Below are 14,313 nucleotides of genomic sequence, written 5' to 3'. Positions count from 1 at the left end.
ACATGGTACTGGCAGTTCTGGAACAAAAGGAGGGTCATTGGCTTTCGTCCAGCAGGATGCTACAATACCAAGCAATCCTGAGAGAACAGGATGATGTGGAATTGAAAATGACTAATCATGTTAACCCAGCAGAATTTCTCCGCAGCGAGCGAGAGAAAGGGAAGTTGGTGCATGATTGCATGGAAGTGATTGAACAAGTACATGCAAGCAGAGTCAATTTAAAGGATACTCCAATGGAAAACCCAGACTGGGAACTGTTTACTGATGAATCCAGTTTTGTGAAAAATGGAACCAGGTATGCAAAGTATGCTGTAACAACAGTAAGAACAGTGGTAAAAGCGAAAGTCTTAACTCCCGGAACCTCAGTCCAACGAGCAGAAATTGTTGCATTAACAAGAGCTTTTGAACTAAGTGCGGAAAAAAAGGTAAACATATGGACTGATTCTGGATATGCTTTTGGAGGTGTACATATTCATGGAGCTCTATGTATTACTCCAAAGACGTATTTTAAATCAGTGGCTGTAATGCATGTTAAAGGACATCAAAAGGAAAATAAAAAATCTACAAAGAAAACCAGATGGCAGATTGGACGGCTCGGGAAGTGGCCAGAAAAGTATGAACTCAAATAGCTTTGGTACCAACTAAGGTGAGCCCAGTAACTCCACATTTATTAGAGAAACCTAAGTACTCCCCAGATGACGAAAAACTGGCATCATTGCTGCTGGCCCAAAAGAATGCAGTTGGATGGTATGTAACCGAAATGGGACAAGTTGTAGTGCCTGCCAGCCTGCCAGAATCATGAAAGCAATTCTGGAAACAGAACATAATAAATGCCATTGAGGAGCAGAAGCCTTAGTAAAATTTAAAAAAAAAAAGAAAAGGTAATTTCTAACCAGATGTTAACATTGGCAAAAGAGTGAATGCTATGTGTCCAACCTGTTTGAAAAAATAACCCAATAGTTAGGAAACAGATCCAGCTAGGGAACTCTGCAGTGGAACCGACCTATGCCACTAAAAAAAAAAATCCAGTGCATGACATTCAACCAAGTGTTTGGGTCCGATATAGAAATTCTCGCACTAGCATTTGGCAGGAGCTAGCAAAAGTTCTTTATTAAGGTAGGAGTTACCTTTGCGTTTCTACTCCCTCAGGTACAACTTAGGTTCCTGCCAAGAATGATACCAGAATGGGAACAAAACTCAAAGATTCGCCAGCTACGGAATAAATTGTTTTTACAAGACGCAGTTTTTGAACTCCAGCAAGTTACTAGTAAACCAATCAACATTGATTGGGATCGTCCGGACATTTCAATAGCCACTGGACTATTAGATAACTGTAAACAATCTATAATTAACAAGATTCTAAATTTACAGATAAGAAAGTGTTGGAACTGCAAAGGGAAAAAGTGTACTGGTAAAGCGTTAGTATTGTTACATTGTGGAAGGTGTCACTCTACAGTTATAAAATCTCAGTGGGGTATGTCACAACCTTTGTGTACTGCTTGCTCTTGGAGAAATCGTGCCCTAACCTGGCAAACAGAACTAAAAACAGCTACAGGAGCCCGCAACACGAGGGAAGCCCTGTTGTTAGTAGAAAACAGGGCCAATTTATATAGAATACATTGTAAGTGAAGAATACAGAACACTGTGAAAAACATAAAAGATTGGGAAAAAAGTAAAATATTGGGATATTGTTGTGAAAAAGATACTATTGAATTAATACGTACTGAGCTTAGGGAAAACCTACCTTCTATAAATTCAAAAATAACCAAAGTCATATTTGGCATTAAAACACTTGATATAGAATAAGCGAGAAAAAACAATATGGCAAGGTTGCACAGTGATACCGTTTTGAACATAAACGAGAAAAAAAATAATAAAACAAACACCACTTCTTTTGTTCAGTATTAGTCTCCGCTACTAGCCCTTTTAGAACTTGTCTAGTAGGAATGCCAGACTTTAATAAAACTGAGTATAAATAAATGACCACAGGCTCTTGTATAGTATTCTTGCAACAAAAATCTTAGCAAAATTAAGTGTTACTCTCCCTTGGGGCCCACAGGGAATAGGCTTATTGGAAAGTAGACAATTAAACTATACAATAAACAAAACGAGTTGTGTTTATTTAGAATTTTACTGGTATAAAATTAATAATACTTTGCACTGGTTAACCCCTAGAAGTTATCCCTTTTAGAACATCTGAATGAGTTTCATCCATAATATAGTACATTCTGTTAATTGCAGTCTTGTTATTAATTATCTAGTTAGTGTATAAGTGTGTTTTGGGAGTTATTGAAAAAAAAAAACAGACACACCAGAAGGGTGATAAAAGCTTTAACAAGAACCAACGAGATGCACCTGTCTCCTCCGAAGACTGAAGTTGCTATCAGGCAAGAAAATCCAGCATCTAAAAGAAATCCAGCATTTAAAAGACTCGATTATAACGAAGAGTTGAGCATCCTTGCAGAAGACTGAAGAATGCTCAAAAGGGGGAAATGTTGCCATTTGATATAATAAATTGTATTAAAGTAATAATAAACCTTAGTAATTGACATTAGTTGACATTAGTAGTAGTTATGCTAAGGCTTGGTAGGCCGCATGTAACCGGCAGATGAACTTTATAGCAAATTTTGTAATGCAAGCAGTATAGTTGTGAAATAATTACTTATCTTAAGGAGTGTATCCATTTATCTAAAGAATGTACCTTTTGGCAGAATCTTAAATGTCAGAGAGATTATGGTACCAGGTATCAAAAATGTGGTAAAAATCTGTTAAGATGAAGAAATCGTGTAAAGAAGCATATAAAAACCCTGTGAATTTTCTGTCAAAGGGGGCTCTGTCTTTGGACGCTAGTCCACAGGCTCCCGAGGCCTCAATAAAGCACCGCATAAACGACTTCGGTTGTTTGTGTTTTCTTCGGATCGGGCAACAGGGTGACAGTGCCCAGTTTTGCTGGGGCTGTGCCAGGAGGCCCCAGTGGTTCAGGACAAGGTGTCTCCTCAGAGCCTTTGGTGGCCCGGACCCTGCTGTGCCCCAGGGCACCAAGACTTGGCTTTTTCTGGGCACTGCCAGCCCTGCTCGAACCCTTGGCCATGTCCAGCACAGCTTGTCCTGTGCTGTCCCACAGCTGCTGCTGTGTCCCTGCAGGCTGCACACTCCCATCTCACTGCCCATGGCTCTGCCTTGCCACTGCCAGCACTGCAATGACCTCTGCCACCCTCACCCTCTGCCTTGGGACACACACACACATGCACTGAGCTCATCCTCCTCCTCCTGGGTGCTTCTCCTGCCACAGCCCTGCCCTGGGAGAGTTCATGCCTCACAGGAGCTCCATTGCTTGTACTAGTGCATTTTATAGCTCTACTCTGCCTGTCTGTCAATTCTGTCTTCAAAGAGCTCTCCAAGGAATAGATTCATTGAATTGTGGAATAACAAAGGTAGGAAGAGCCCCCTGAGCCCCCTTGGCCTGTGTGTGGCTGGGATGGAGTTCCCTTTGCCCAGAGTAGCCCCTGTCCTGCTGTGCTTGGCTCCTGTGGCTGGAGTGGGTTTGGTCCCAGCCCAAGGCTTTGGCTGCTCCTGAGCAGGGCTGGCCTCACATGAGGTGTCTCTCCAACCCCTAAACCAATGGGCTGGGGGTGAGCAAGTGTTCTTGAGGACACAGGGATGGGACAGCTTGGATGGACTGACCCAAGGGATCCTCCAATCCATGGGATATCCCGATCAGCAGGGAAATGAGGGGGATAAGAGGGCCTCTGGATTTTCTGTAATAAATACATTTGTCTTCCAGAGCAACCACTACACATGCTGAATTCTTATCTCTCCATTGCTTGCTCTCTTCATTGCTTCTGCATTTGGCCTCTGCTTTTTAGTCCCCTTAACATTAATCTCTCTTTATGGTGACCCACAACTGTTCACCTTATTTTCTCCTGTTTTCTGAGTAAAGAGGGACAGTGACAGAGACACTCTGTTGTCACTGGATGCCCAGAGGGGTTTAACCATAGCCACCTTGCCCAACTCTGCTCTTATGGGCACACCCAGAAAATGTCAGGGCTCTGTCAGGTGCCCACCCCTGAGCTCTTGCCCTGCTCACTGCCCCAGGGGTGTCCAGGGACATGAGTCCTTCCCTGGCACACACACACACAGTTCATAGCAGAAGGGACAGGGGCTTCCAGGGCTCTGCTGCCACTGCCAGAGCCTGGCAGGGACCTCAACCCTGCAGGTGTCATTCTGCCCTGCCCCTGCCTGAGGTCTCTTATGGCCAGAGGAAAAGGCACCGGGAACTCTGGGCACAGGGGCTCATCCCAACCCTGCATCCAGGGGTTCCCAGGAGACATTAATCTCCGGAAACTCCAGCACCAGGTGAAGGTGTTTGTGCTCACTGGGTTTATGTCCCCTCACACACACACGGGATGTTCAGGGCTGTGGAATGTCCCTGCACTGCAAACACAGACTCCTGACCCGGTCATTTGATGTCCCTCCAGGCAGGGAAGAACAACCTCTGTGCCCTGGGGTGAAAGGTCACTGCTGGAAGAAGTGGTGGCCTTGCAAGGGCACTGCTGGGACAGCCCCACCCTGAACACTGCCACACTTTGGCTGCCACTGCTGTTCTCCTCTCCAGGGCACTGTGTTGGGAACATCCTTGAGAGCAAACTGGGAAGGAGATTGAAGGTTTCAGGCCCTGCACTAGGGAGATGCCCTTGAATGATGAAAATGCTGTTGCAGAGTCCATGGCCTGTCCCTGCACAGTCACACAGCAGGACTGGGACAGAAGTGAGAGAGCCCTGAGGCCTTAAACCAACACAGGGGCTCTAAAGGTGAGTGTGGAAGTGAAAGAAGGGGAGGTTATGGAGCAGAAGCCCTGGGGCTGCCTAGCAGTGAGCATCCCTTTTCACCCTAGATATTCCCAGAGGAACAGACCCTGCAGCTCCAGAGCAGCCAGAGAGGAAAGATGTCAGGCAAACACGGCAATACTGAGTTCTTTATTTTGTGTAAGCACATATGTAGTACAACCCCTGGGTTATATAGCCTGTGGTTCACACTAGGAATGTGAATAGTGAAGTAAAAAAGGTACAGATAAAAATTTCACAGTTAACAAATTCTTAAAAATATAATACCTGTGACAGCAAAAAACCCCACAAGACAAAGAATGGGCATTAATGAGTAACACCGGAAGAGTTACACAGGAGAATGGGGGTTTATTCCTTCTGAAAAGTGTTCATGATACTTTTCCTCAGGACATCTTTGAACTCCTGGTTCCTCAGGCTGTAGATGAGGGGGTTCAGGGCTGGAGGCACCAGCGAATACAGAACTGACAGGGCCAGATCCAGGGATGGGGAGGAGACAGAGGGGGGCTTCAGGTAGGTGAATATGGTGGTGCTGATAAACAGGGAGACTACGGCCAGGTGAGGGAGGCAGGTGGAAAAGGCTTTGTGCTGTCCCTGCTCAGAGGGGATCCTCAGCACAGCCCTGAAGATCTGCACATAGGAGAAAACAATGAACACAAAACAGCCAAATCCTAAACAGGCACTAACAGCAAGAAGCCCAAGTTCCCTGAAGTTTGAGTGTGAGCAGGAGAGTTTGAGGATCTGGGGGATTTCACAGAAGAACTGGCCCAGGACATTGCCATGGCACAGGGGCAGGGAAAATGTATTGACTGTGTGCAGCAGAGCATTGAGAAAGCCACTGGCCCAGGCAGCTGCTGCCATGTGGGCACAAGCTCTGCTGCCCAGGAGGGTCACATAGTGCAGGGGTTTGCAGATGGACACGTAGCGGTCGTAGCACATGATGGTCAGGAGGAATAACTCGTCTGAGATGAAGAACAGAAAGAAAAACATTTGTGCAGCACATCCTGAGTAGGAGATGGTCCAGACATCCCAGAGTGAATTGTGCATGGCTTTGGGTACAGTGGTGCAGATGCATCCCAGGTCAGTGAGGGCCAGGTTGAGCAGGAAGAAGAACATAGGGGTGTGCAGGTGGTGGCCGCAGGCTACGGCGCTGATGATGAGGCCGTTGCCCAGGAGGGCAGCCAGGGAGATGCCCAGGAAGAGGCAGAAGTGCAGGAGCTGCAGCTGCCGTGTGTCTGCCAATGGCAGCAGGAGGAAGTGGCTGATGGAGCTGCTGTTGGACATTTGCTGTGTCTTGGCTTGGGGATCTGTAAGAAAAGTAATCATGGAATAGTTTGGTTTGGAGAGGATTTTAAATATCTCAGCCAGCTTGGGGGCTCTTTCTCCCCATTGCCTGCACAGGGCTCTGCTGCCTGGAGCTGTCCCTGCCAGCAGCTGCTTCCCTGTGCCCACTACTGGGCCCTTCCACTGCTGCCAGAGCCCAGCACAGCCCTGGGGGCTCAGCTCTGCTCTGCAGACCCCTCCCAGCACATGGCACTGCCCAGGGCCAGCTCTGTCCTTGCAGGCTCTGTTGGCAACATCACAGCAGCCCTGAGGTGACTGGAAAAGACACACTGATGCTGTGTATAAGGGACCCTGTGATGACATCTGTCACTGTCTACTTTATTGAGATTAAATAGAATTTTTAAAAAAAATTTTCTCATTCTGAACCAAGAGATGAATATCAGTGTGCAATTTCCCATCATGGCAACTGAGAGCAGTAGATTAAACAGCAGGATTCCCTTTTATGCAGCCCCTGATTTGCTGTGCTCCCTGTATAATCTACTTTAAAATGTTCTGCAGTAAATATCATGCTGGGAGGAGTCTTGAACAATGCAGCATCCTCACCACATAAGTAGAACACTTCCAAGCCATATGAGCTCTTTCCTTCCACACAGACCTTGCTCCCCACTGCTGTCAGCAGCTCCCAGGGCTGGCTGAGAGCTGTCCCTGGCAGGCAGCAGAGTCCCTGCCCCAGCACAGTGCCCTGGGCTGCAGGACCCTGCTCTGCAGAACAGTCCTGGGCACCCCTGGCTGCTCTAGACAAGAGATAATCAGAGAAGGCACTCACAGAGTCTGCAGGCATTGGGATGTTCCGGCTTTAGGAGATCACTGCAGGAGCTGCAGCTGCCTTGTCCTGCAGCCAGAGGCTTCCTGTGTCAAGGGCTGGGATTGATTCTGCCCGTCACTTCTGAGCATCTTCCCAGAAACGGCTGATTGAAGATCTCTGTGCCTCTGTGCTTTGCCCGGAGTGTCTGCAGGCAGAGCCCCAGCCCTGCTGGGCTCTTAGAAGAGCTGCTCAGCAAGAGAAATGTGGTTTTGAAGCTCTTCTTGTTTGCTCAGGTGACCCTCTGCACCAGGAGCCCAGCCCATCTCAGCAGCACAGACAGAGCACAAGGACTTTAATGACCCTCATGGGAGGTTCTGCTGAGGCCATGAATATCAGTCCCTGAGAGGGAGGTGTAGAAAAAAACTCTCCAGAATTCCAAGTCAGATTGAAACTCCGAAGTTGCTTGAAGTTTCAATGGATCCCACTGAGCAACAGAAGTCTGAAAGTGTCGCCATGTTCTAGTCAGAGGAGGAAATTGTAGGCAGAGATGACAGGTGGGCACAAAAAGAAGCCAAATCTTGGTGCCCTGGGGCACAGCAGGGTCTGTGCCACCAAGGGCTGTGAGGAGACACCTTGTCCTGAGCCACTGGGGCCTCCTGGCACAGCCCCAGCAAGGCTGGGCACTGTCACCCCTTGTGCTGCCCTCAGCATCCCCCTCACATCCCAGTGTCCTCAGGGATCTGCTGGGACCAGTCCCTGGGGAGCCTTGGTCAGGAATGGCCCTGGGGGCTCCTTCATGCTCCCAGGGACTGCAGGTTTTTCAAAGGACTTTGGGTTTTGCTTTTGCCTTGGAGTCTCTGAGAGCATTGTGCAATCATGGCCTCCAATTATCAGATTTAATTAGTCTCTTGAGAGGCTTTGTCAGTAATGATATTCAGTGGGGCTCATTACTGCTTCAAGGCACTCAGGGTTAATTTAAGTTCTACTTTTTGACACTGAGTCTCTGAGAGGTTTGAACAGTGATGGTCTCCAATTATCTTCTTAATTAATCCCTTGAGAGCCTTTGTCAGTAATAATACTCAGTGGGTCTCAGTAATGTTTCAGGGTACTCAGTTTTTTTTAGGTACTTGGAGTTTCGCACTTGACACCAACTCTTTAAGTAGTTTATGCAATCATGGCCACAATTATCTGCTTTAACGAGTCCCTTGAGAGCTTTGTATTGACACTCACTGGGGCTCATTAATACTTTGAGATACTCAAGGTTTTAAAGCTACTTAGGATATTCCTTTCCTCTCTGAGAGGTTTTTGGGCAATCCTGGACTCCAATTCATGGACTCATGAACTCTCCTCCAAGGAGTTCATTAAAAGCCTGTGATGGTGATGGATATCAGTGGGTCCCATTAATGCTATGACACACTTTGAGTTTTTCTTCTGGCTTGGATTCCTGGAAAAGTTTGTGCAATCTCCTCTCAAGCCCTGAGGTTCAAGGACTCAGCACCAAATTCACCATGGGGCTCATTGGGATCAAGCAAGTCCTGACAAACTATGGCTGTGCCTTGTTTTCCCTCTGGTCTGGTGCAGTTCATTAGGAAGGTTTCCTAATACAGTTAAGGAGAAATATTTCAAAGAGCTTCTAAGAAATGCACATTCCTATTGTATAGGATGTCTTTTATTCCTGTTCACTTTAGAGCAGAGGTGATTGCAGCATTCTGTGATTGATATTAATCCAGGGTCTCTCCTCAGGAGGTCTGGTCAGATCAGAGAAGCTGTGCCTTGAAATCTGACCCAGTTTGGACAACCTTCCTGCACATTCCCCAACCTCCTCCTGTTTGTCTGCACTCACCTGGGGCCTGCTTTGTTTGGAGAACATGCTGCACACAGCCAAAACTAAGTTTTCCCCCTTTTTTCCTCTCTTTTTAAAGCAATCTAAAACTCTTGAATTTCCTCATTCAAAAAGACACTTTAAATTAGTGTGGCAGCCAAAGCTGGAGGAGGTTCCCCTTACCCAAGGCAGAACCATGAAAGGAATTTTTTAGATCTTTGGGCTCCTTGATTCCACAAGGACTTTTTTTATCACCATGGACTCTTGGTTCTATGAGGCTCTGTAGTGTCACATCGGATATTTGCTTCCATGGGGTTGCACAGTGTCATAATGCTCTTTTTGGTTCCATGAGGTTCTATGCTGTCACAATGGAGATTTGTCTCCATGGGGCCCCACAGTGTCACAATGATATTTTTGCTTCCATGAGACCCTGATCTGTCACATTGACTTTTGGTTCCTTGAGATTCTGTACTCTCAAAAATGGTCTTACTGTCACAAAAAACCCTTGGTTCCATGAGATTCTTCAGTGTCATAATGGAATCCTTGGTTCCATGTAGCCCCACAGTGTCACCATGGTCTCCTTGGTTCTATTCAGTGGCCATTCAGTGTCACAATGGCCCATAGGTTTCATGAGGCCCTGCAATGTCACAGTGGACCTTTGGTTCCATGAGTTCCCCCCAATGTCACAAGAGTCTTCTTAGATTCAGTGTCAAAATGGTTCCTTGGCTTCACACAGCCCTGCTGTGTCACAATGAACTCTTGGTTCCATTAAACCCTGCAGTGTCACAGGGATTTCCTTGGTTCTGTGAGGTTCTGTAGTGTCACAATGGACGTTTGGTTCCAGGTTACCCACAGGGTCACAGTGGTCCCTTTTTCCTGTGGCACCCAGCAGAATACCTCACTGGCAGGGCCGAATGCCTGAGAAGAAAGAGGAGAAGCCGACATTTGGAGTGATGGTTTTCGTCTTCCCAGGTCACAGTGCTGTGGGGTGGGGCCCTGCTGTCCTGGAGATGGCTGATCACTGGCCTGCCCATGGAAGAGGGGAGGGACAGCAACCTCTGTCCATGGAGCTACAACAGCAGAGAGGTCAGGCTTGAGAGCAATGTTGCATTTGTCTTTACAAACAAGCTGTAGATCTGTTGGTAGATAGAGTTAGCACTAAGAGATAAAAGAAACAATGAGAGGCATTCCACTGATTGATGAATGGGAAAAGAGATTTGCCTTTATAAAAAAACTGTAGGTTTGCTGGTAAATTAAATTGGATATCGGAAGATGAAAGAAGCAATGGCAGGGGGTGGGGATGGGGAGATGGAAACTATGAATTCTGTAAGAATGAAAAATTAAAAGGGAGGGTTATACATTAAAGAGGAATCTCAGGTGTCAGGTGTTCCGGGAAGTCTGGGCTTCTCAAGTACCTCAGCCATTGGGGAAAGAGAGAGGGAAATGCAGCCAGGAAAATAGGATAAAAAGGAGGCTGCGTCCTCCAAAAATTTGGGAGATCCCAGGGGAATGCCCCATGGCCTCTCCCTTTATTCAAATAAAGCAAAAAGGACTCCTCTGTCTCCTTTTTGGACATAAACCTCTGGTGTTTGTGGATTCATTTTCCTTACAGGCTGAAGGCTGGGCTTAAAAGACTGTCACCAGCACAGGAAACATCAATCTGAGAGGAAAGATGTGTGCTAATGTCGTTACAAATTATTTGATGGGTGAAGGGATTGATGTTAAGACCTTTGAAATGGGTTGTAATGTTTCTACTGACTTTGGGCTGTAGGTTTGTTAGCAGGCCCAGACAGCTTGGCTCCTGAAACAAACAAGGGTCTGCACAAACCTGAACTTCTTAATTTGGGGGGAAATTCCAGGTTCAAGGGGGCATATGGGGTACACGGATTGGGAAGACCGTGCCTTCCTAGTACCTTGGGCAGTGGGTAAAGGAAGAGGGCAACGTGTGGCTGGGAGTCTAGGATAAAGGGAGGCTGCACCCTCTGAAAGCTCGAGAGAGAAAGCACGGTGGGCGTGTACCCAAGAGAAATCTCTCCCTTTATTCAAATAAAGTTGAAGGTGTGCTCTGTCTCGTTTTTGGACATAAACCTGTGATGCTTATGGATTTTCCTGACAGTGACAATATGGAATCTCATGGAACCAAGTGTCCACAGTTTCACGGTGCAGCCTCATGGAGTGCTGGAGACCATTATGTCACAATGGGAACACATGGAACTATGTCTCCATAGCAACACTGCAGGGTCTCATGGAATGCAAGAGATCCTTGTAAATGGATGGAATGGAAATTCATGGAACCAAGTGCTCACTGTTTTACAGCAAGGCCTCATGGAATAATGGAGATCATTGTGTTGCAATGGAAACTCACGGCACAAAGGCTCCACTGTGACCCAGCAGGGCCTCATGGAATCCAAGCGATCATTGTGATGCACTAGAAACTCATGTAACCAAGGCTCTGTTATGACAAATCTGGGGCTGATGGAACCAAGGAGACCACTGTGATGAAATGGAATCTCAAGAAACCTTGGGTCAATTGTCAACAAGTAGAACACTGTGACGCAATGGATTCTCATGGAACCAAGGCCCCATTGCGACAGTGCAGCCTGATGGAAACCCGGTACCACTGGGACATGTCCAGCCTCGGAGGAAGCAAGTATCCATTGTGACACAGCACAGCCCTGTGAATCACAGGAGAGCACAGTGACACCATGTAATCTTGGGGAACAAAATGTTAATTGTAAACAGAGCAGGGACTCATGGAAGCCAGGAAACTATTGTGATGCTGCACTTTGTCACAATGGGGCCCTGCTGTGTGAGTATCCATTTCCCCACAATCTGCTGGGTCCCATGAAGCCTCACTGTGTCTCAATGTCCCCTTGCTTCCACAAGCCATGACACGGACCCAATTGCCCCTGGGTTCCATAAGGCCATGCTATTTTCAGAATTGACTCTTGCTTCCATGAGATTCCATTGTATCACAATGATCCCCATGTTTTCATGAGGCTGTGCTGTGTCACAAAGAACACTTGATTCCACAAGTGTTGGCAGTGTCCCAATGGCAAAAGGGTTTCAGCAGGCCCTGCCATGTCACAATTGACTGTTGCTTCCATGAGATTCCATTCTGACACAGAGCTCTCCCACACCCATGAGGCCTTGGTCTGCCACAATGGTGTCTCGTTTCTACTATACCTGTCAACATTTCCCTGGCCCTTGTGATCCATCTGGCCCCTCTCTGTCAGAATTGACCTTTGATTCCTTTGCATTACAACACTCCCTATGTTTCCATGACCTGCGCTGTGTCTCAATGGACACTGGATTCCACAAGAGCTGGCATTGTCCCAGTGGCCCCTGTGTCCTATTCGGCCCCACTTTATCAAAATAAAGCCTTGGTTTCTTGAGATTTCACTGTGTCACAATGTCCCCCTTAGTTTCCTGAGAACCTGATATGGTGGCAATTGACCCTTGAGATTTGATTATATCACAGTGGTCTCCTTGGTTTTATAAAGCCCAGGTTTGCCACAACAGTTTCAGGATATTCCATTTCAACATAATGTCTCCAACACTTGATAAGAATGCACCATGAAACAGTGGGCACTTGGTTCCATGGGATTCCATTGGATAACAATGTTCTCCTGTGGTCCATTAAGCCTGGCTCTGTCACAATGCTTACACCAGCCCTGGAAATGTCCCATTGGCACCTGGCTTCCATTAGGCCCTTCTGTCTTGAAAATTTACCTGTTCTTCCAGAACATTCCATTGCATCACAATGGTGTCCTGTGTTTCATTAGGCCCAGTTGTGTCACAATGGACACTTGGTTCCATGAGCAGTGGCAATATCCCAGTGGCACTTGTGTTCCATGACACTCTGCTGTGTTACACCTGACAGTTTGTTCCATGAGATTCCATGGAGTCACAATGGTCACTTGGTTCCATGGGGCTCCACTGTGTCTCATGGCCCCTTGCTTCCATGAGCCATGGCATGGTCCTACTTGCACCTGGGTTCCATGAGGCCATGCCGTGTTCACAACTGACACTTTCTTCCATGAGATTTTATTGCATGACAATTGCCCCCATGTTTCCATGAGGCTGTGCTGTGTCACAATGGGCACTGGCTTCCACATGCCCTGGTGATCTACCAAAATAAGAATATTGGCCTAATACCGATACTCAACTGTGATGGACAAAGCACTCTTTAACAATTTAAAGTTAGAAAGTGTATGTTTAATCAGGACTGGGCAATAGTTTGAGGTAATCCTCTAATACACACTGCAAAATCACAGGTGATGAGAGAGTCTATTTATTAACAAAGGATTTAAACAAATACATATTCATAATAACAGCCCCTTCTATCTCCCATTTCCTATGGTAATTAGCTTGAATAGCTATTAAGCATGGTGATTGACTTCTAAATTAAGTCTGGGGTCATTTTCTGTGGGGAGGGGTCTTGAAAGGAGGAAGTAAAGAGAATCTTCCTTGCCCTGAACTCTCAACCTTTTCTATCAATGACAGTACAAATGATTTCTGAGGATAGTCCAATTCTTTAAAGAATGGGTTTCTGGTTGCATTGTCAATGTTTCTTTGGGTCTGCTTACTAGTTTCATCTTTTCCCATTGTAAGCACAGCTGAGAGAACATAAGATGACAGACAATCATTTATTTAAGATTCAGATAACTACCTCAAGCCAGGTTTTCTTTCAAACTTCTAACTTTTAATTATTTTCAGCAAAGTCTATCTATCCATTTTCATTTTAATTAATTCTAGTAAATAACTAACTTTTAACTAAAAACCTAATATTTCTAAGATTAGTGTTTTATTTCCCACTTCTTTGAAATGAGTAATTTCTTTTACTCAATATGGTGATTTCTCTTCATCTAAGACGCATGGTAACGATCTCTTGAGACCAAGCCATACGCCTTTGACAGCGATGCTAAGTCTGCCACTTGTCATAGAATCTTCCTGTTGGGGGTTGAATGTTTTTCTATTACTGTGTCAATTTAAAGAATTTTTCCCATTATCATGCCAACAGAGCTTGCCAGGTAACACCCAGCATCTTTGAAGACTCTAGACAAAAGGGGTAGGAAGGAGAAGACTTCCAAAGGGGTTACCTGTGTTTCCGGCGAGCAGAACTGAGAGGAGGACCACCCCCATCTCCAGCCACGTGGCCAAACACAGGAGAGCCAGACAGTCTGTGATCACCTGCCCTGCTGCAGCCTCCTACCTCTGAGGACACAACTGACCACCAGAACCCAAACACTGAGTGAGGAGCTGCCCTTTCTAGCCCGTTCCCACCCGAGAATGGCGTGGCCACTGCCATCCCCTCTCACCTCCGCTCCTGCCTGCTTCTCTGCACCTGTCAGGCTTTGCTCCATCTGCAGGACCGGGACTGAGTGCAGAGAGAGTGTGCCTGCAGCTAAAGAAAGGACTGGAACCAAGTTATCTGTTCTGTTTTGTTGGTAACTTAAACAACTGCTGTTATTCCTGCTTGTACGGTTAGATATATTAGTAAAAGAGCTGTTATACCTAATCCCTTATCTCTGCCTCAGAGTTCTTGATTCAAACAATTA

At 46.3% G+C, this 14,313-nt stretch overlaps 1 protein-coding gene across 1 annotated transcript; it reads right to left on the bottom strand.

The window, feature by feature from the left end:
• Positions 1-5,192: 5,192 nt before the first annotated feature.
• On the bottom strand, positions 5,193-6,179 carry LOC306816391 (olfactory receptor 14C36-like; the record flags this gene model as incomplete). The annotated part of the gene is made up of 1 exon (XM_079332836.1): positions 5,193-6,179. The coding sequence occupies exon 1, from the start codon at positions 6,165-6,167 to the stop codon at positions 5,193-5,195; it is 975 nt and encodes a 324-aa protein (XP_079188962.1). The 5' UTR covers positions 6,168-6,179.
• Positions 6,180-14,313: the final 8,134 nt, after the last annotated feature.

Source organism: Erithacus rubecula (genome assembly GCF_903797595.1).
Source record: "Erithacus rubecula genome assembly, contig: scaffold_557_arrow_ctg1, whole genome shotgun sequence".
Taxonomy (NCBI): domain Eukaryota; kingdom Metazoa; phylum Chordata; class Aves; order Passeriformes; family Muscicapidae; genus Erithacus; species Erithacus rubecula.
The sequence above is the reverse complement of the archived record's forward strand: the minus strand, read 5'-3'. Positions and strand labels throughout refer to the sequence as shown.